The following is a 21,108-nucleotide window of genomic DNA, read 5'->3' on the forward strand; positions in this document are numbered from 1 at the left end:
GGAGCCATAACAGCAACAAAATTTGATAAAAGAAAAAGTTATAAAATTAATCAACAAAAACAAATCTTCAGAGTCCTTATTACAAACTATTACAGGAGATACAAATCAAGATAGCTAAAAAATGTTCCTTCAGTTAAATTGGGCAGGAAAAATGAACAAAAAGCAAGGCACTCCTATATAATTAAGAATGGAAAATACCACAAGCACGTTAAGGTGATCAGAATTTTTAATGGTGAATGATGAATGCCATTTTATCAGGGGCAGCCTAGATGGAATCATTTCATGCACTTGCCATGGAAAAACATTATGATTAAGTGCCCTTTTAGTGCCAGAATTTTGTCAGTGTCTGAAGAAATGTCCAAAGGCAAAATTAAGTACATTTAGAAAATTAGCAGATGTATGTTCTTAAAGAAAGATACAAGTGATGGAAATTATGCCCAGGCCCAAGGGTTGATGGGCATAACAAAAACTCAGAGTTGTCATTTTGTTATATGGACCACATGAGACATTGTCACAATAAATGTTCCTTTTAGTTGGGATTATTTCAAAAGCAAGATAGTTGCATCAGGTTGTGATATCTGAATGTGTTGGCCTTTTGCAAGATATGATAAGGACTGGAAAGAATCCGGATGTAATTGGTGTTGTCCTGAATGTACCCACAAATATGATATTGTTTATTGATAAATCAAATGTGTAAATGATGTAAAGATCACTGATGTAAACTATATTATACTGTGGTTATGAATACTTAAATGCAAAGTGCACTAACATCTGAACTAGACATCTATGTCAAGTTTAGATGAGTATTTTCCTTATAAATTCCTGTCAAAGTCCTAAACAGCTAAGATGTAAATATGTAGAAGCGGGGGAATGAAGTCACAGACCATGTGCACAATTTTGACACCCGTCTCTTGTTGCAAATAAAATAACTGTAATCGTTAAATGTTGATGCATTTGCGTTGCCATCTTTACTATTATTAAATTGTTAGTTTTCTTCCATCTTCTGCAAACACCAATTATTTGCTATAATTTTTTTTTGACATGTTTTGGTAAATTATCATTAATTGCCCATGTTCTTAGATTTTTTTGAAGCAAGGGACACCACTCTTACAATTTCTTAGCAGATTTTGTTTGAGTTGATTCCCATTCACAGCATACTTTCTCGGCATCTTGAAGAGATTCATTGATTTTGTATTAAAAAATGATTTTTTGTTGTTGTTTTTTATATATTGTAAATTGAGTGTATTATATTTACCTGGATGTACCAACACTAATAGCCACAGAACCCTACTTAATTTGAGAATCCAGAAAAAGGGAAATGTGCATTAGGGGTTCAATATTTTGACGCAAAAGGGACAGAGCGTACACCAAAAGGAAGGAAGCTAGATATGAAGCCTGAGGACCAGGCCGCCCTTAGTACAGTTGTGCCTCTACATAGCCAACCAGGGCATGCCAGTCTTAAGAATCAAAAGATTTAATTTAGATTTAAAATAATTCTAACATAATTATGGTATGATTAATGAATGTATGGTAAAATATTATCTCATAAAATTTAAGAATATATTCTGAAATAGATTGATAATCTGCTTATTACTACTGTGAGTTTATTACAATTAATCATACAATCGTTTATTTATCAGCTCATGCTACCTGCATCAGTACAGAGAACTCTGGATCCAGTTATTTGTGGGCCAAAAATAACCGATTTCGGAGATTCCTGACCTGTCATCCTGTCCTCTTGAAGCGCTTGGCCGAGAACATGGACATATCACTTGCATCTATGTCAATACAGGAGGTCATTGACAAATTTTATATAATGTTTGCCAGTGTCTTGGATGATCATGACCTTTTAAACAAGCCGGACAGGGTGTGCTATTAATTAAGCGAACTGTATTAAAAATGATTTTTTAACGTTATTCACTGACTGATGAATTTTTGCAAAATTAAAATAATTTCATGTTAGCATGAATATTTAAATTTTTCAATTGAGCAGTTCATTGAACTCATGTCGCAGTTGCACGTAACACATAGTACCAAAATTATTTCATACAGATCTACAATTTTGATGAGATTGGATGGACTGGAAGGGAGAAAAGAGCCGTGAAGGTCTTTGGGCAAAGCATAGCCATGTTTTCAGAAAGAAGGTTTCTGGGAGTGGGCATAAAACAGCCAAAATAAGTGCTTCAGCCTCCAGACACTTTGTACCAAATCTCCAGTCAATCTAAAGATTAAAAAAAACTTTGGCCTAAGAGTCTGGAATAAATGCACCTCTGAAGAGGAATCAACAAGGAAATAAGTAAATATTATCATACCTTGTATAAAAAGTATCAGGGACACTATAACCAGGTTTTTTAATTCAAGTACCAGAAACGGCAAAACATTTTTTAAATAACAAATGTATTATATATAAATAATCACAATGATTAATAAGTTTTAATGTGTCAGCTATATATTTTTGGGTATACTATAGTTTGTTATTTTTGCCATTTTGCCTTTAATATACAAAATATCCGGGTCCTGGTACCATAGCAAACAGGTCCCAATGCCTTAGTAGCCCATTTTTGGCCGTTTTATGTCTATGTATTCGTTACACTTTACATATTTTTTATCTAAATAACAAACAACTACATCCCCTAGCACTTTTTTCGACGGATAAAACTTTCCAAATAAAACGTTGCGCAATCAAAATATTATCGGAAAAAAATGAAAAACATGTCAAAATGTTCAGGTCTATGTCAGGCATGTAAATATAATGTTACTAGGCCTGTGTCTCCCAAGTCTGTCACAGTTCCTTATCAGCACTTTTTCTTCAGCCAAGTATGAATCAAAGTATAACTGCTTGTACTATAGTGCAGCAAAAGCAGAAAATTGCCACAAAAGGCTGACAAAGTTTTCATTACTGGGACGCTATAAGGAAATCACTTTACAAGAAAGCTTGAAGCCACAAAAAAAGCATGAAAAAATATGCCAAAGTTACATCTATTAGCACAAAGGCATAAAAACTGTTGCTGAAATGCTAACTGAAAATGTTAATGCCAAAAAACACAGTGAGATTGAAACAAACAGAAACTATATGAAGTAGTTGGTTAAACTTGGATCCTTCGTTGTAACCAATCATTGTGCTTTAAAAAGTTTTGAGCCTTTGTTGGATTTCATGCTTAGATGCAAATTCCCAATTTTGCCAAAATTGCTGCAAAAAAGTCACTTTTCCACTGGTATATGTCATATTCCCAAAATACAAGAAAACAAACCTGCATTGTCCTATTTTTTTTCTCCTCCTAAAAAGCATCTAGAACAACAAACAAAGCATTTGAAACAATCAGAATGTTCATAATAAATGTATGTTTTATAAATCATTAAATGCAGCTGAGGGGATGAATCTTATTTTGATAAAATCAGGATAGGGTACAAATGTCAAATTCAGCTATGTTGTGTTTTAGTTTTACTGGTCTTTGGTAAAGCAATTTTTAATATGCAAACATTTAGAAATAGGAACTATATGACATAAGAATTCAGTCCTTGAAGAAAATTCATTTCTTCAAAACAGATTGTTGAAAAAAACAACTTTGAAAATTGTTTCCGACGAAAAAGCTCTCTTGCTAAATATGAAATTTTCAGACAACATAGATGTAAGAAAAGAAGTTAGTTAACATAGAGGATAACAAATGGTTTTGTGGTTACAAAACATTCTTTCATCATAAACATTTCACAAATAAACTAACAAACATACGTCATTTGTCAATAAGTGAATATGTATTAGTTTACTGTAATACACTGCAATCAAAGGTGAGCTCTAAATTGTCTCGTGATTTCCAAGAGCAGCGAACCAATTAAGCGACTTCTGTTTTATTGATCTAGGCCTTTGAACTCACTGCGGTACATCACGTTAACACTGTATACACACTATTGGTAGACAGGGCCGATATTTCCTTCCTCGTGCCTGACCCATTCGTTGTCAAACTTTTATGAATGTTATATAAACAATGGCCTTACAATCGCTGATTATGGCAGGATCATGTCAGACACATAAAAAGCAAAGTTAAAGCCTTTTTTTTAAAATGGTAGTTTACGTAGGGATAGTAGAGAGGTAAAGGGGTCTTAAGCTGTAGATTTTACCTACCGCTGATAGAATTCACATGGTTGACAGTGAGATGCCACAAACTTTTGAAGTTAATTTACCAGGCAGGAGTGGCATGGGAAGAAGCCCAGAAGATCTCAGATATATTGACTCACAATGATCTCTTTGTATGTGTAATTGGTCACAGATTGATAATATGCCATTCTGACCTTGTGTTTATGTATTTTATTTTTATTCAATCAAAACCTCCCGAGTATAAGCTGTTGTATAAGCTATTCTACAAACCCCATTCCTTAAATAGCGTTCTAGATGTGTCCTATCAGAATATTTTAGGACAAACTTATTTTCACATGGGACTCTTTGTTTCAAAACCATGCTAGTCCTATCAACAATCATTACAAAAGATTTCGAAGTGATCCACTGGATTACCATGGTTGACACCTCACATACAAATAATGATGTTACCCACCCACTTTTGTAAATTCTGTCGGTACAACTGTTGCTTCAATTTAAACTGCGAGTATGTCTAACAATCATTATTTACGATAAAACTGTGAATATACAAAAAACATTTTTAGTCCAAGTTCAACAAGACCACTAAAAGCTGATACCAGTGTTTAAATTCCGACAAAAAGTCTAAAATTGTGAATATACGTTAGTACATTTCAAACAAGGAAAAAAAACACAGGCACTTTAGGTCACAGATTTTGAAAATTTTTAAAAGAGGAGGATTGCATATAAACATAACAGTACTTGTTGACTTTAAAAAAAAAATAAGAACAAATAAAATAATATATATATTTTTTGGATTGTGAATTTTTAGTCTAATTTTTGTGAGAAAAGAATACTTTTGGGGATTTTGAATGGGGCTGAATTTGGGGCCAATTTTAAATCATAAAGAAACACTAGATACATATTTTTTTTATGCTCTTCTGTTGAATTTTTCTCAAATTTCTCAATAATTATTTAATCCAGTGTTATGGACCATGCTACACATGTATTAATTCTTGTTAAACATGTACTAGGTTTCAGGTGATGAGTGTTTTGTGAGTTTGGGCTAAGGTTTTAGTTTTTGCATACAGATGCTGACAACTTGGTCAAGGCTATGAAAATAAAGGATTTTTTTTCTTCATCAAGAGAACAGCTTAATAACTTTACTGATGCTTTAAAAAACTGTCATGGCATGTATACACATATAATTTGTGCGATTTAGAACAATGCTTAAAAGAACTGTTATACTAAATCAAATGTTAATTTCTTTTCTAAAAAAATAAAATATATCCCAGAATGTCTGTCTCTAAATAGACATACAGATGGATGGCGACCATACTTATAAACTGGTGTGAGTAATAGATAACTAAAATAACTAGTACATGCAATAACAAAATAAACAAAAGTACATGTAACAAAAAACAAGAACAAACAAGCCCTTCTCAAACTTGGGTAACAATATGAACAGGAAACTTTTGATCTCCAGATTCAACAGGTGTTGATGGGCTGAAGTCAAAATCCATGCTACTGGCAAGAGGTTTCTTGGTGAATTCCTTTGGTGAATGTTTAGTCTTGATTTGGGTCTGGTCATCACCCGTGTGATCAGGAGTTGCACTTGCTACAAGGAGTGATTCATTGCAAGAACTTTCACTATGTTTTTCTCTACTATCAGTGTTATTTGTGTCAGGTTTTATCACCGTAAATGTTCTTTGAGCACCAGTATTTTTGGCATGATTATGTTTCTCAACTCTCGCAACAAGACTTTCTCCAATCATGTCATTTGACATATTCAACCCAGCACTTGATGTTTCTTTAGATATTACCTCCGAACTTGTGGCTTTAGATGATCTCAGTTGTCCGTCACTGTTGTGTTTAGTGACACTTTTCTTTGCTTGGACAAGCTCCTCAGCAGGATCTATTCGCCAATCAACACCAGTAGCCAATTCATTATCCCTGCCAGTATCGCACTCAGCTATACTTGGTGAGCTTATACTTCGATCTGACATGGAAGATGTGAAAACGGGGGATGATGCAGATGGGGACAAAGTTTTTCTCCGGGCCAAAAACTTGGCAAGGGCCTCGGCATTGCTAGATTTTGGAGTCTCATGAAAACCACCAGCATCAAGGGATTTACTAAGCACTTCTTCATCCAGATTTATTTTATGTTCTAACCCAGAATGCACAGGGACCCTCAACCCTTCTGCCACAGGTAGGCTAGTAGTACTGGAAGACCTTGAAAATGCTTCAGTTTGCCCGGAATCACACCTTTCTTTTTTTCTTTCTTTGCTCTTTTTTCTACTTCTTTCATGAAGTTCCGAGTCATTACTATGTGTTCGATTCCTTAAATCCTTCTTTCTAGCACTTACTTTTGGACTAACACTGTCCCTATTTTTTCCAGTTTTTTTACCAAGCTGAGTCTCCGGTTGCTCTGACATTCTTGAAGCTCTAGGCACAAAGTCTCCATCTATCTCGTCCCACACTTGTTCAGGGGCCTTGGTAACATCGGCACTGTTTGGATGGGGAGGAGTGACGTGATAACTTACATTCAGGGTTGGGTTATTCGAAGCTACAGTTTGTGTACTGACATCATGCATGTCCTTTCCTACAATAAGCAAATACAGATTAATGTACATGTATTTATTAAAGATGAGTTTCATTTTATCTCTACATGTTGTATTTCTCATTTTTAGCAACAAATTAGAGAGAATATATAAAGCCTTACTATAGAGAACGACCTAGTATATTTGAATTTGTACAGTTACTGTCATCAGAATTTGTTTTTGAAATATTTATGTTAAGTAAATACAAAGCTTCAAAGGCATGTACATGACATGAAATGCAGTGAGATATCTTTTCTAAGCTTTTTACCACGATTTTCATTATGCTTCTATCCACTATGTTTTGACTTAAAACTCTATACACCAATATTATTTGTGAAGTGAAAATGCTTTTTATCCATAATCCTTCACCCTGTGAAATGGTTTAAACATAAATATTTCTTCTAAGATCCATCCTTGCTATGTGCTTTTACCTTATACCTTGTAGCTTGATTTGCTTAAATGAATTTATCTGTTACAAGAAACTATGTAGTTTACGTGCATAAAAAATTGCTCTGTTCTGTAATATATTTTGAAAAAAAAAAAACATGACCCAAAACCTCCGGTACCAATGTTATGTATATATTAACCAAGGGATGTTTAGTGCAAATCCATCACTTTCAAATTGCCACTCAACATTTTATACCTGTACTGTTTATAAATAATATTTCATTCTAAAAGTTCTCATAAAAATTAATAATCCCTTTTAGATCATTCAAACTGTACTTAATGTAATTAACGAAGGCTGTCTGAATAGGCAGTTAAAAAATGCATAAAATCTATTTATAACTAGAGATTACTTTTTTGAAAAAGCGCTTGTCTCCCCTATTGTGTGGTCGTATCTGAGAAAAAAAAAGATGGACATGAAATTTGTAATTATGGACAGGAGACAAACCAACAGTGAAGTTTGGTTTATTCACCTGTATTAAATAGTGAATATCTACTGCGACCTTGACCTTTGACCTATTGATCTCAAAATCAATAGGGGTCATCTACTAGTCATGACCAACTAGCATACCAAGTATAAAGTTCCTGAGTGCAAGCGTTCTTTAGTTATTGAGCAGAAACGAAGTGTGACGGATGTACTGACGGACAGGGCAAAAACAATATGTCTCCCCATTAATTGGGGAGACATAATAAATTCAGTTGAAGCTTTAAGGAGACTTTTTTTTATAAACACAGAATCCTGTCCATGGCTATACTATGACATCTTATCAGTTCTTCCAATCAATCAAACTGGTATAAAATGTAACTAGATCAAAGCATTCTCCTGATATTGCACGGAAATATTTTTTTACATTAGAGGTCACAGCGACGTTGACCTTTGACCTTGTGACCCCCCAAAATATAGGAGTTTTCTAAACCTCATGATCAACCTCCCTACCAAGTTTGGTGAACCTAGGTCAAACCATTCTCAAGATATTGAGCGGAAATGTTTTTTACATTGGGGGTCGCCGCGACCTTGACCTTTGACCTAGTGACCCCAAAAACAATAGGGATCTTCTACACCTCATGACCAACCTCCCTACCAAGTTTGGTGAACCTAGGTCAAACCGTTCTCAAGATTTTGAGCAGGAATGTTTTTTATATTGGGGGTCGCCGCGACCTTGACCTTTGACCTAGTGACCCCAAAAACAATAGGGATCCTCTACACCTCATGACCAACCTCCCTACCAAGTTTGGTGAACCTAGGTCAAACCATTCTCAAGATATTGAGCGGAAATGTTTTTTACATTGGGGGTCGCCGCGACCTTGACCTTTGACCTAGTGACCCCAAAAACAATAGGGATCTTCTACACCTCATGACCAACCTCCCTACCAAGTTTGGTGAACCTAGGTCAAACCGTTCTCAAGATTTTGAGCAGAAATGTTTTTTATATTGGGGGTCGCCGCGACCTTGACCTTTGACCTAGTGACCCCAAAAACAATAGGGATCCTCTACACCTCACGACCAACCTCCCTACCAAGTTTGTTGATCCTAGGTCATGCGGTTTTCCAGTTATCGATCGGAAACGAAGTGTGACGTACGGACGGACTGACGGACTGACGGACTACCGGACAGGGCAAAAACAATATGTCTCCCCCAGAGAGGGGGAGACATAATTAATCATTGATCAGATTTCGGACTAGATAACCAAATAATTTTTTTGGTTCAAATTTGAACAACATGTTTACCATTTAAAATTACATGAAAGCCACTCACCATATGTACCACTGTATCTATCCTTCCAGGTAAGCTGGTCTATGGCAGCTGTGAGGCCCCGCAGGTCTATATCCCACATGGGCACATTCACCTCTGGAATGGCCTCATTCCTCAGGTACCAGTCTATGTCCTGATAGGAAAAGGTGTTCAACTCCTGACATGTGGTTCTCATCAACTGTAAGGGATATTAACAGCTCGTTACCTTCCACATTTACTTTACATAAAATGTTGTTTATATGTTTAAGGAAATGATAGGGAAGTAAGCCTTAGCACCAGAGCTGTGCCAATCCAGACAAAAGTGGAATGATTTCCCAGTTGAAGGCAAAGCATTATAGCCGTATTTTTTATTTTGACAATTACATTTTTTTCAATAAGATGTACTGTTTGTCAGCAGTAATAAAAAATTGCCTTTTACTACCATTTATTGTATTGTTTGGAGCAGGTGATTTTTTATACCTTACAGTAATATATATAGGAATTATGTGTTGCATGCAGAAAACCTGTGTACAAGTTTTATGAAAAAGTTTATGATTGGGATTTATGATTTTTTCCCCTCTAGGATTTGACCTAGTGACCTAGTTTTTGACCTGAGGTGACCCATATTCATTATTGTTCAAGACATCATGCAGAGAAGTATTGTTTTAAAGTTTCATAACAATTGGATAAAAACTATTAAATTTATGACATGGAATAGAAACTTTAAAGCAGAATTGTTAACAACATTCGCCAGCCCACACATCTGACTAACCACCTTGTTTTGCCATTCTGTTACCCAAATTTTTTCGTTGAAAAATCTTCCACACATAATTTCTTGACAGAAGTATTTCTATTCATTCATGTGACCATAATATGTGTGGAAATGATAGTTTTAACACTTCAACACTTCTTTTTGCTTCCAAGTTTAGTAATTGTTTAAGACTTTTTATAAAAAAAATAATCTGCAACAGCATCAATATCATAATGGTGTCCAACAACCTGCAATGTAAAAGCAACATCCTTCCTGTGCCTGTCTCTCCTGATATCTGATAGTTTCTTCATGAGCTGGCTGGTGTGTGTTTTGAGGCCCCGACATTTGGTAAGCTCCGCATGGACGGGCCTCTGGAGGTCCTCGCTTGAACGTCGCACCTCATTCTCCAACTGGGTCTGGTGGGACTTCAACTTGGCTACCATTGTAGCTACACTGTCACCCAGCTGCTTACACATTTGCTCTTCATTTGCCTATGGACGGCAATGCATACATTTGTATGATTAAGTAGTTTGTGAATTAAATGAAGCAAGGAGAAATGACAAAAACATGTCAATTGCCATACAGTTTAAAAATACCATGTGAAATCCTTGTTAAAGAATATCGGAAAATATTTCTATCCACAGGCAAAGTATTTCACATACACCGCAAACACATTCTTTAAGGAAATAATTGAGCCTGAAATATTTATATTAGGTCATTAGTGACAAAGTCCCCCCCCCACAAAAGGCTGGTTCCAAAGTCACACATTTTCGTGATGTGTATTCAGTCAATAAATATTCATGATGTGGCATTTTGTTAGCGCTGCTTTAGAGCCATCATAGCCAATTTAGAAAACAATTGATATTAAATTATTTTTAAATGAGATTCTTATCTAATTCTGCGGCGTTTCTAACAAGGACTGCTGCAATCGTAATTAATTGCAGACTACAAAAAATGTAACATACAACTGATAATTCTTTAATAAACAGATATATCTATAACAATAATCAAGGCTTCTAAAAGTTTGTAAACGACAACGAATTTTTCATTTTCTTAAAATGACATAAGCGGCGCATTAAGCAGTCATGCTCTGTAGTTAATCAAGTGTGTCACTGTTGATATCCTATGGAATTACAGTAGGGATCAACTAGGTTAATTGAATTAAAATTTTAATGCTTTCAGGGATTAACAAGGACAATTCATAGCAAAAGTGTGACATTTTTTGCATGAGAGACAGAGAATCTGACATCACTTTAATTTAATGTTAAAAAACAGCAAAGTCAATTAACACATGTTATCGCCCTCAAGGATGTCCCCTGGTATTTAAGGATGTGATATGACAAACACTAAGCCGTTTTGAACGAAATTGAAAATAAATAAATTTCGGACTGATTTTTTAGTCATTTCCAGTAACTCAAATCAGTCTAGCAAAGTCAAAATCGGTCCAGACAGCCATATTGTCAGTTTTTAACAGCCAAAAATGTAACGATCTTAAGCCTTGCCATCTTTATTGAAACGAGGCTGAGGTGTGTAACATTAAACAATGCCAAGCTACTCAGGAACATGTTAGTTTGTGTAACTAACAGCCATACCGCGACTATAGCGTACCTGTATACCACTGATGACCTCCTCCAGCACTCCCATCTTGTCATTGATGACCAGCAGCTTCTTCTTCAGCTCCGAAAGTGTCTCACATATCTCAAGCTGAAAAGTAATCGGATTAATATATTTCAGCTTGGTCTCTCTCTCTCCCTCTATATATATATATATTTTTGACCAACATTTTACAAAGACTTGATGACCAATTCTAAAACATATTGTAAACATGATACATGTAATTTTGTCTTTATTTCCATGAAGCGCACAAGTGCTCTTAGATAAGTTGCTCACTTGCCCTACTGCATACATAGAGCATTAACACAAGAAAAATTACGATCAATACTTACATTAACATTTCAAATGATTATTTATTTTTTTCATTTTTTTGCTCAGGACCCATGGTTAAGAAACATGCAAGTTTAAGGGACGGACTCTTTGAAGGCAGATTTGAAAGTGGATCACTCCCAGTACCTGGTATGAATGTGTGACACTGGCCAGTGGTTCCACCCGATGTTTGCCTGCCCTCGCGGAGTGTTTGGCCTTCACGCACATGCGACAGGCCACCTCGATACAGCTGTCACAAAACTGGTCGCAGGGCAGCTTGTGGTCCTCACACTGTCCAGGCTTCAAGGCAAGATCTGCCTGCCAGGCCGAGTCAAAGATGTCCACTGGTGAACTCTCCTTGTACAACTGAGCAATGCTTTCCAGTGCCCTGTTCAAAGAACAAAATCTTTCAACCTAACATTAATACAATACTACTAGGAGTAAATCGAGAAGGTTTTAATATGTTGTTATTAATGTTGTCTTGCAATTGCACAGCATACTTTGTGTAAAAATACATGAAAGGGGCACAATATAAAATAAAAAAAATCAGAACTTTTTTATCTAAGCTCAAAAAAAAGGGTTTTGCTAAATAGGGTCAAGTATTTTTTTTAGGCTTTATAAATGGCACAAGAATCCAATCCTTACAAACAAATCTATGAGAAACACATAAGACCAAAAACATGTATACAGTCAAAACTCTTTTGTCGACTTTGTCGGGACCTGAGGAAAAAAGTTGAGGAAAAAAGTCGACATAACGAACATTTGACACATCCAAATTACAAAAAAATATCACCAAACCCAACACATCTGAGTTTGATTTATGTCCGATGTCCGACTTCTGGAATTGAACGGTCTTGTTACAAATTACCGTCGTGATTACAGCAAACGTACTAAATAAACAAGAGCCAACGTAAGGCAGCGTGCTCGACTACGCCGCTTTGACTTAGAAGTGAACACAATAACGATGTAATATTTCCAAGTTTGGTCTCTTTATGTCAAACCTAACTAAAATTATTCGATACATAAGGTGACTTTGATGCTGCCCTCCCACCAGCCCCCCCGAACAATGACGCAAGTCATTCAAATAACTTGAGTTCCCATTATGAAAATGTGGTTAAGAATATACAAATATGCCTTTCAAAAGAAATAAAAAAAAATCAAAAAAATCAAGGGTCATAATTTGTATTTAGGGTTAAAATGGAGTTATATTTCTTGTTGTTAGATGGTCGTAAATAATTTTGAATTTTATTAAGTGCATTGAATGAACAATATAGAAGTTTTTTTTATTAAAATCCCAACTTGCCCTTAACTTTTATTTGCCTAAAACTTTAACCTAAGTCAATCAGGGGCCATAACTTGTATTAAGGATATGGAGTTATGTAACCTCATTGGGTGATGGTCCTGAGCAATTGTGTGAAGTATTAAGTCAATTGAATGAAGGGTATAGAAGTTATTAATAAATATCCCAACCTGCCCTAAAACTTTAACCTAAGTTCCATAGTCAATCAGGGGCCATAATTTGTATAAAAGATAATATGGAGTTATCTAACCTCATTATGTGATGGCTCTTAACAACTGTGTGAAGTATTATGTCAATTGAATGAATGGTATTGGAGTTTTAAGTGAAAATCCCAACTTGCCCTAAAACTTTAACCGAAGTCAATCTGGGGCCATAACTTGTATTAAGGATAATATGGAGTTATGTAACCTCATTGTGTGATGGTCCTGAACAACTGTGTGAAGTATTAAGTCAATTGAACAAAGGGTATAGAAGTTATTAATAAATATCCCAACCTGCCCTAAAACTTTAACCTAAGTTCCATAGTCAATCAGGGGCCATAATCTGTGTAAATAATAATATGGAGTTATCTAACCTCATCATGTGATGGCCCTGAACAACTCAGGGCTTCCATTAAGAATTTTAAACTAGAAGTCTGAACTTCCTGTCCATCAATATTGGAAGTTTTTCACTGAAATGTGGAAGTTTAAGTCTCTCGAATACAATAAAAAAATTCCACTATGTTTCAACTGGTATGTAAAAAAATGCAACTATAACTTGCCAAATTCACAAATTTAGATTATTATAAATCATTTCACTTCAAGACTGATTAAAATTGTGACCATAAAAGTAATATTGACACCAGGTTTTGATATTTTGAACTTCCAAGCTTTTAACTTTGGAAGTTTTCTTTAAAATTATGGAAGTTTTTGTACTTCCAAGGAATCAATTTTGGAAGTTTTAACCCATTTCTAGGGAGTAATATACTTCCAAACTTCCTTTAACGGAAGCCCTGCAACTGTGTGAAGTATTAAGTCAATTGAATGAAGGGTATTGGACTTATCAGTGAAAATCCCAACTTGCCCGAAAAATTTAACTGGACGCTGACGCCGGGACGAGTAGTATAGCCCACCTATTCTTCAAATAGTCGATCTAAAAACGATTTATTTGTGTCAAATTTAATAAATTAAATTCTATTGTTTCGTTTAAAAAAGTTTGCTTTCTACATGCAGTGTAGAAAAAATTCTTTGTCACGTAACTTTCATTGTTGTCGAATTTTCCCATGATATCACCGGCGTCCTCGTGCGTTTCAATAAATGTCTCTAGTACAATAAATGTCCCTTTAATCAAAAACATAAACAAACAACTTTAATTAAACACTTCAATAACCTCCAATTATGACAGTTTGCGATTTTGACACGCACAGTGGTTTAGCGACATGCCGCAAGTCATGAATATTTTCGCATCTAGCTCGATCTATATTTCGAAATAATAAACAAGGGAAACGTATGAAATTCGACCACAGGGACTGAAATAGGAGGTCGACATAGCGAAAAAATCGAGATAGAAAAATGAACACAAGCAGATTTAATTTATATAGATTTAGAAAGATTAGTCGGGACCGGAGTAAAAAGTCGACACATCCGGAAAGTCGAGATATCTGACGTCAACAACGCGAGTCTGGACTATATGTTTATTTCTTTAATGAACCGCTGAGTTGCATACCTGTTGATCGGCAGATGATCCAGATGTCCTGGACTGTTGCTTGTTCGTGCTTGGCATACTGGGCAGTTGAAGGAATTGGATGGACCCAGGGACAGATAATTGAATCTCCCGGTTTGTACGATACTCAATATACAAGCCTTACAGAAGTTGTGGCCACATGGAAGCAGTATTGGGGTCGTAAAAAACTCTAAGCAGACCCCACAGATGAGCTCTCCGTCAATTTTCTGCATAAGCGTTGTTGTAAAATTGTCTCTGTAATGTGCCATTTCTTCATTTGACTATCCTTACAAACATGTATCTGACGTGGTGATCTGAAATATTTTGCAATTTAAGTATTAATATATCAGTCCAGACAGAATTCCTGCTTGCTGTAGCCAATGGGGGCAAAATAGCAAAAGTGGGCCAATTTTTCTATTCTGGCAATTTTAATTGCAACAACATAATTTTTGTAGTTGATATTTTATAATGAGGTAAGTGCCCTTTTGAGGCTTAGTGGCCATCTCTAGAGCATGATTATTGAATTGCAGTTATATTTTCAGCATCCTATAATATTGTGGATCTTTGTGCTAATTTGGGCACAGTCCCAGTACCCGGGAAAAAGGCCATCTTGACCCTCCCATCACCCCCCCCCCCACACACACACACACCCAAAACATACAAAAAAACAAAACAATTTTATACACACAAAGGTCCATTCAAGACTCTAAAATAATCTTAATTTCCTCCTTAGTTTCAGAGTACTGATGGTGAAACTTTATCAGCAGAGCACCTCAACATTATCAAGTTATATTTTGTAAGAAAAATAGAGTACTGCTATTTAAATCATAATTTTACCACTTTACTATCTTCTTTTTTTAGTTGGATTCTAGAAGTGAGACCATTTGTTAACTTAACTTTGGTGCCGTTCTTCATCTAGAAACCTAAGCTTAAAGCAGTGAATGTTCACTTGGTCACTGAAACCAAAAATGTGTTCATAGGACAGGGAAGCCCAACTATGCCTTGCTTGTCATAAAAGCAACGGTCATTATTTTCTCCATTCTCGAAATATGTGCATAAAAATTATAAGTTCCACAAACTATGTGCATTTGGAAACAAGAACCCAGGTGCATGGCCCACGACGGCAAAGTCAAGAAAAACCAGAACATTAATAGTGCTCAGACCTGGTACAACTTTGATTATTCAAATTCGTATTCAAAACTCCTCGGCCATGTTAAAATTCGCTGACGGACATCCAATCAAAATACAGTAGAGATACATTACGTCAGTGAACCCCTGTAATTGCCCTGAAGATGCAATTTGATCGTCTGACTACTACCAACTATGGCACAAGTGCCCTAGTCCAAAAATAGAAAACCAATGCGGTTACCACTGGGCCATAAGGACTTATACAACAGTGTTGGATATTTTGACCTTTTAACGAGTCATAGATAACATTAATCAACCAATCACACAACAACAAATCATAACTCAAAGCCATTATTTGAGCAAATATCAACATCTGATGAAGTGTTCAGGAATTTGCCATACTTTATTTTGTAATAAATATGTGCATGTTAAATCATTAGCGAGTCCCTTTAGATGGGAAAAAAAATAATAAATAATTAAATATGCAGGGTAGGATAAGACTTAGTATTCTTACGAATTGCACTTCCTGTCATTGCTATCTATTTATAAACCAAGTTTCATTTGAATTCCTTCTGTACATTGCAAGATATCAAGATATGACTCTGACAAGCACCCCATTTGGGAAAAATATCACGTTAAGGGGAGATAACTAAATAAATATGCAGTATATGATAATGATTCATGGGTACAGCACTTTCTCTTATTTCAATCATCATTTCAATCTCTTCAGTTGTTTCAAGTACCCAATATCGAAAAATATCAGGTAAAGGGGAGATAACTTAAAAAATATGCAGACCTGTCAGGATTATGGTTCTAAATCTAATGCTCTGCACTTCCCCTAATATTCTCATCCAAATGTATTTATATTTGAAGCTTATTTTTTTGACAATTTTTTTGGATTTGGCAAATATAACAAAATTTTGTAATCTTTATTTAGATAACACAACCCAAAATGATGATTGGTCAAACAGTTGAAACACCCTTTTGCAGCCCTGCTTCAGGTTTTTGGTTGAGGTAGAGGCGAAGTCAACCTGATAAATGAAAATGCTGAAGTGTCGGGGGGGGGGGGGGGGGGGCTTCTACCCGTCTTACTGTTGAGCTAGCTTGTATAGCGATGCGGCCGAATGTGGCGTCTATTGGGGGTCGAAATATACGGGGTTCAATAACACTCCTACATTTTTGTACTTTCACTTTAACTTAATATCTGGTGGTCAACATAAAAAGCTCAAATGGTCTTGATGATCACGGTGGTCAGCATAAAAATAGATCATTGTCGTCAACAAAAAGTCTCCAGATTTCATCGGATTTCAATGAATATTTTAATGGCTTACTCTGCTGGACAACTCCGCTGGATTTTCCAATTTCCCACCGCTTTCGATTTAAGATTTTTCGACTGGTGGACATTAATTCTTTACAATTTCAACAAAACATGTGATCATATTACAACCAGTCAATGTTTTGGGGTGCTAAAGCCCGGTATCCGGTATCGATATTGGGGAAAAGTTGGAAATACCATATAGTATCGATTCCAGGGTTTTATTCGCAATTCGATACCAGAATATATATTTTTCATAATAAATCCCGGTTATGATAGGTGATACTTAACCTTATCGTGTCACTATTATAAGCAAAAAGTATGTGTGTATCAAAATGTAAGTTTGGTTTGTGGTCACCAATTCAAGTCGGACAAGTGGGTTTTCTCCAAGTCAAGTTAATTTTAAGTCGGATTGTGTAACAGGACAACATAAGCTTAAAGGAGCTTTTTATATAAAATTATGATCTTACCAAAGGAATAAGGTTTATTTTCATGAGTTAATAATAATAATAATAATAATAATAATAATAATAATAATAATAATAATAATAAAAGTAACAGATTCAGGCACAAAAAGGAATCTCTATTGGGAAGAAAAAGCTTACACAATACAAGTGATTCACAACATAACAGCATGGTGGTTCAAGATGAGTAACATTATGACAAGCAATCTTGAAAAAAATATAAGCAACTGAACAAAGCATATTAATCAAGTTGGTGTGTTCACAACAACACTTAAGATGAAGCAAATACAAGAAAACTAGCTTGCAACTTCAACTACAGTGCATGCATACTACACAACATTATCAAATTCATGACAAGATATAATACATGCAGCAGAAAAACCATGGAAATAAAGCAACAAAAATAATAATTGTTGTGTTTGCAACAGCACCTTGGTAATAACGATGAAGCAACTGAGTACAAACTAGCTATAGCAACACAAAATACAATTCATGCATAATACAATCAGTTCCTAAGCATGCATCTGTACACCATGTGGGAACATCCCCTAATTTATGTAGTATCACATGCTGCACATGAGGATTTTTCACCATTCCAGCTATTTATATGTGATTTAAACTGGTCGAATGATGATACTTGCCTAAAAGTGTCTCGGGAGTTCCACAGAGCTGCAGCTGCATACTTAAAGGATTTTTTTTACCAAACTCCTAGATCTGTTCTTGGTTGCGGTTTTTCAACTGTGTTTGTAAATCTAACTGTAATTGGTATTTTTATATTTAATATGATCATGTAAATATTCTGGATTCATCTTACTTAGTATTTTGAAGGTCTTTAGTGCAATTGATCTAATACGCATAATTCTTAAAAAGGCTAGACCTGATCTGTGTAGTAGTTGCCCATAGCTACTTTTACATATGAATATCAGCGCTCTTTTGTTTTTTAACTTTTCTAGTATTTGTTTCACTTGTGAAGTGCCATGTTAGTGGACAGTAATTAAATTTTGACATATTAAAGGAATGGTATTTTTTTAATCTGCCCAGTCTGTTCAAATTGTTCACCTATTCCGTTTAGGACATTCAAGTGCCTTGATGCTTTCTTCATATACTAGTGGCATGAGAAATGAAGTTCAGTAAAAAATAATCCAGATTTACACATAGCAGTTCTTCACACTCTATGCTGATGTCACAAAAAATAAACATTAGATTTTGTTGATGACCTTGGGCTTTTGCCTGGAACTTTTCAGGATTGCCTTTCAATTGATTTTTTGAGAACCAGTCTATTAGGTAAATGCTGTCCTTTTCGAAGTTTGGTAATTGTTTGTTTTTTTTGTGTTCTATGTCTTTGGCGTTAACCCTGTGCCATTAAACGGGGTATATGTTTAATCTTTCGGCTGCTAGGCTTGTTTTTGTAGTTGTTTGCATAAATATTCAACCAAATCACTTGTCGAATTACTGGCATTAGATAGAGTTTTATCGTCAGCATAATTATATAGCTGGCTTTTATCAACAATATTAAAATGTCATTTATGAAAATGTTGAAAAATACCGGTCCTAAAATACTTCCTTGTGGCACCCCTTAATCATTAATTGCCGGTTCTGATATATTGTAGTGTTTCATTTTCAGCAGAAGTAAGTCATGTGGTAGACAGTTAGAGGCCTTTGAGAGATCCATTAATATGGTGGTTCTTGTCTAGAAAACATTTTTCAGTAGATCTTTATTGCATCCAAATCCAGGTATAAAAGCACTTAAGTAAGTATTGAATCAATGCTCTTAAAATGATTCATAAGCTGTTGATAGTTGGCTCTCTCAAACACTTTTGACATCACTGGTAGCAAACTGACTGGTCTATAATTGCTCTTGTCGAGCACACTATTCTTCTTGCGAATTGTTGCTTTTTTACATTCATAAATTTGATCTGCTTACTGATGAAGCTTGATGAGATTGGTACAAACTCGAATTTTCATGAATGTTAGTACATTCAACTATTTTCTTGATGCTTTTGTGACTTTCGTCAAAGGTAATGTTTTTATCACCAATGTCTTTAGCTACATTTATATAAAAATATTTTAAACTTCACTGATTTCTGCCTGATCCGATATGATACTGTTGTTTTCATTTAAGACAATATTTTTTTGTCAGATAATACATTTATTTGGTAGGAATGGATTGATTGGCTTCCAAACATCGCCTTGTTTGCATCCTCAAGCACATCTTTCTAAAAAAAACAAAACATTTTTGGATTGAAGATTTTTAAGTTTTGACAAAATTTCGCATTTGAATTCTGTATTCCTCCCGATTTGATTTTGAAATACTTATCGAACAATATCTGTTTCTTGTATATTACTTTCATTAAATCTGAATTCATAAATGTAGCAAGCTGTAAAGGTTTCTTTCTTGATTTTATGGGTTCATGTTTATCAAGGGTTTCCATTACACATGCTGTAATTAAGCTTCTCGGACACCGTATTCAGTTCATTATCATGTGTATTATAAGAGAAATCTTTTTGACCTAAGTCATTTAAAAAATCGGTTTCATTAAAAGTGTTTAAGCTTCTATAGTTTATGTACTTTGATTGATGTACGGATACTGTTAGATTTAGATTAAAAGCAAACATGTTGTGTCAGTCACTTATTGCACAGTCGATGTTTAAAATGTTTGTAAATTTTTGGTCAATAGTGATAATAACATCATAAAGGACTAGATTTGTTTCAGACGGAAAGCATGTTGCAGTCTAAACCAAATTTGTGAGATCAAATATATCACATATTTCTGAAAGTTGTGTGCATTTATTTTCTATGGGACAGTTGTAATTCGTGTCTCTTAGTACTAAATTGTCTTAGTTTATCCATTGATTTGTACAGGTCCTCAAAACACACATTGTCCTTCATGCTTGGTGGTCGGTAAAACTCAGAGATTAACCATTTTGACTTATCTATGATTACCTCAACAGATTCTACTCTTGAAAATTCTAGATGTTTCTTATGGTCACCTGCTAGGTCAGATCACAGGTAGGCCGCAATCCCTCCACCATGTGAGTCCCTGTCTGCACGCCAGAAGTGATAGTTTTCTACCTGGAACTGGGCATCTACAAAACTTTCATCGAGTTTAGTTTCTGAAATAAATAACAAGTTAATAGAGATTTTCATTAGAAGTTCTTTGATATAGCAGAATTAATTTTCTAGCTGTTAATGTTCAAATATGCAGCTAGAAATTTGTTTAGGTTCTGTTTCCGTGCTGTATGAATTTCTTCAAAGACACTATTTTCTTCAGAGGATTTGTTGATGGTACTTGTCTTAAACGAGGAGTTATGTTCCGTATGAAACTTTCATACTGAGCTATTTATTGACGAGACTGGGGTCTGTTTCGAAAAACGAATCAGAGAAATGAATGTCATTGCAGTTTCTACAGAGTCATATGGGTCTTCAGACTCGGACAGTTCCTGGTGCTGGATCGGTGATATGGTAGCACATTTTATATGCCACCAAAACAAGCAGGCTTTACAGAAAACAGCTCTGTGGTTCGATGCGACAGGTTTATAGCATTCACAACAAAGAATCTAATCGGCCCTGGGTTTATGGCAACATCGTTTTAATGCTAAACCTTTAGTCTATGTGTATTACAATTATCCTTCCTGTACATTTAGTGTGCTAAAATATCTGCGTGAAAATGTTTATAAACT

The 21,108-nt window shown here is 35.3% G+C and overlaps 1 protein-coding gene across 2 annotated transcripts; it reads right to left on the reverse strand.

The window, feature by feature from the left end:
- Positions 1–3,429: 3,429 nt before the first annotated feature.
- On the reverse strand, positions 3,430–17,055 carry LOC128227509 (uncharacterized). Of its 2 annotated transcripts, none has more exons than XM_052938127.1 (7): positions 16,980–17,055; positions 14,524–14,834; positions 11,667–11,907; positions 11,205–11,300; positions 9,845–10,087; positions 8,870–9,044; positions 3,430–6,671 (listed from the first exon to the last, which is right to left on the reverse strand). In XM_052938127.1, exons 2-7 carry the CDS (start codon positions 14,787–14,789, stop codon positions 5,512–5,514), a joined length of 2,181 nt encoding a protein of 726 aa, XP_052794087.1. In that variant the 5' UTR covers positions 14,790–14,834; positions 16,980–17,055; the 3' UTR covers positions 3,430–5,511. The 2 variants fall into 2 exon arrangements, with proteins under 2 accessions (XP_052794087.1, XP_052794086.1); XM_052938126.1 differs by lacking the exon at positions 16,980–17,055 and adding an exon at positions 16,741–16,953.
- Positions 17,056–21,108: the final 4,053 nt, after the last annotated feature.

Source organism: Mya arenaria, chromosome 3 (genome assembly GCF_026914265.1).
Source record: "Mya arenaria isolate MELC-2E11 chromosome 3, ASM2691426v1".
Taxonomy (NCBI): Eukaryota; Metazoa; Mollusca; class Bivalvia; order Myida; family Myidae; genus Mya; species Mya arenaria.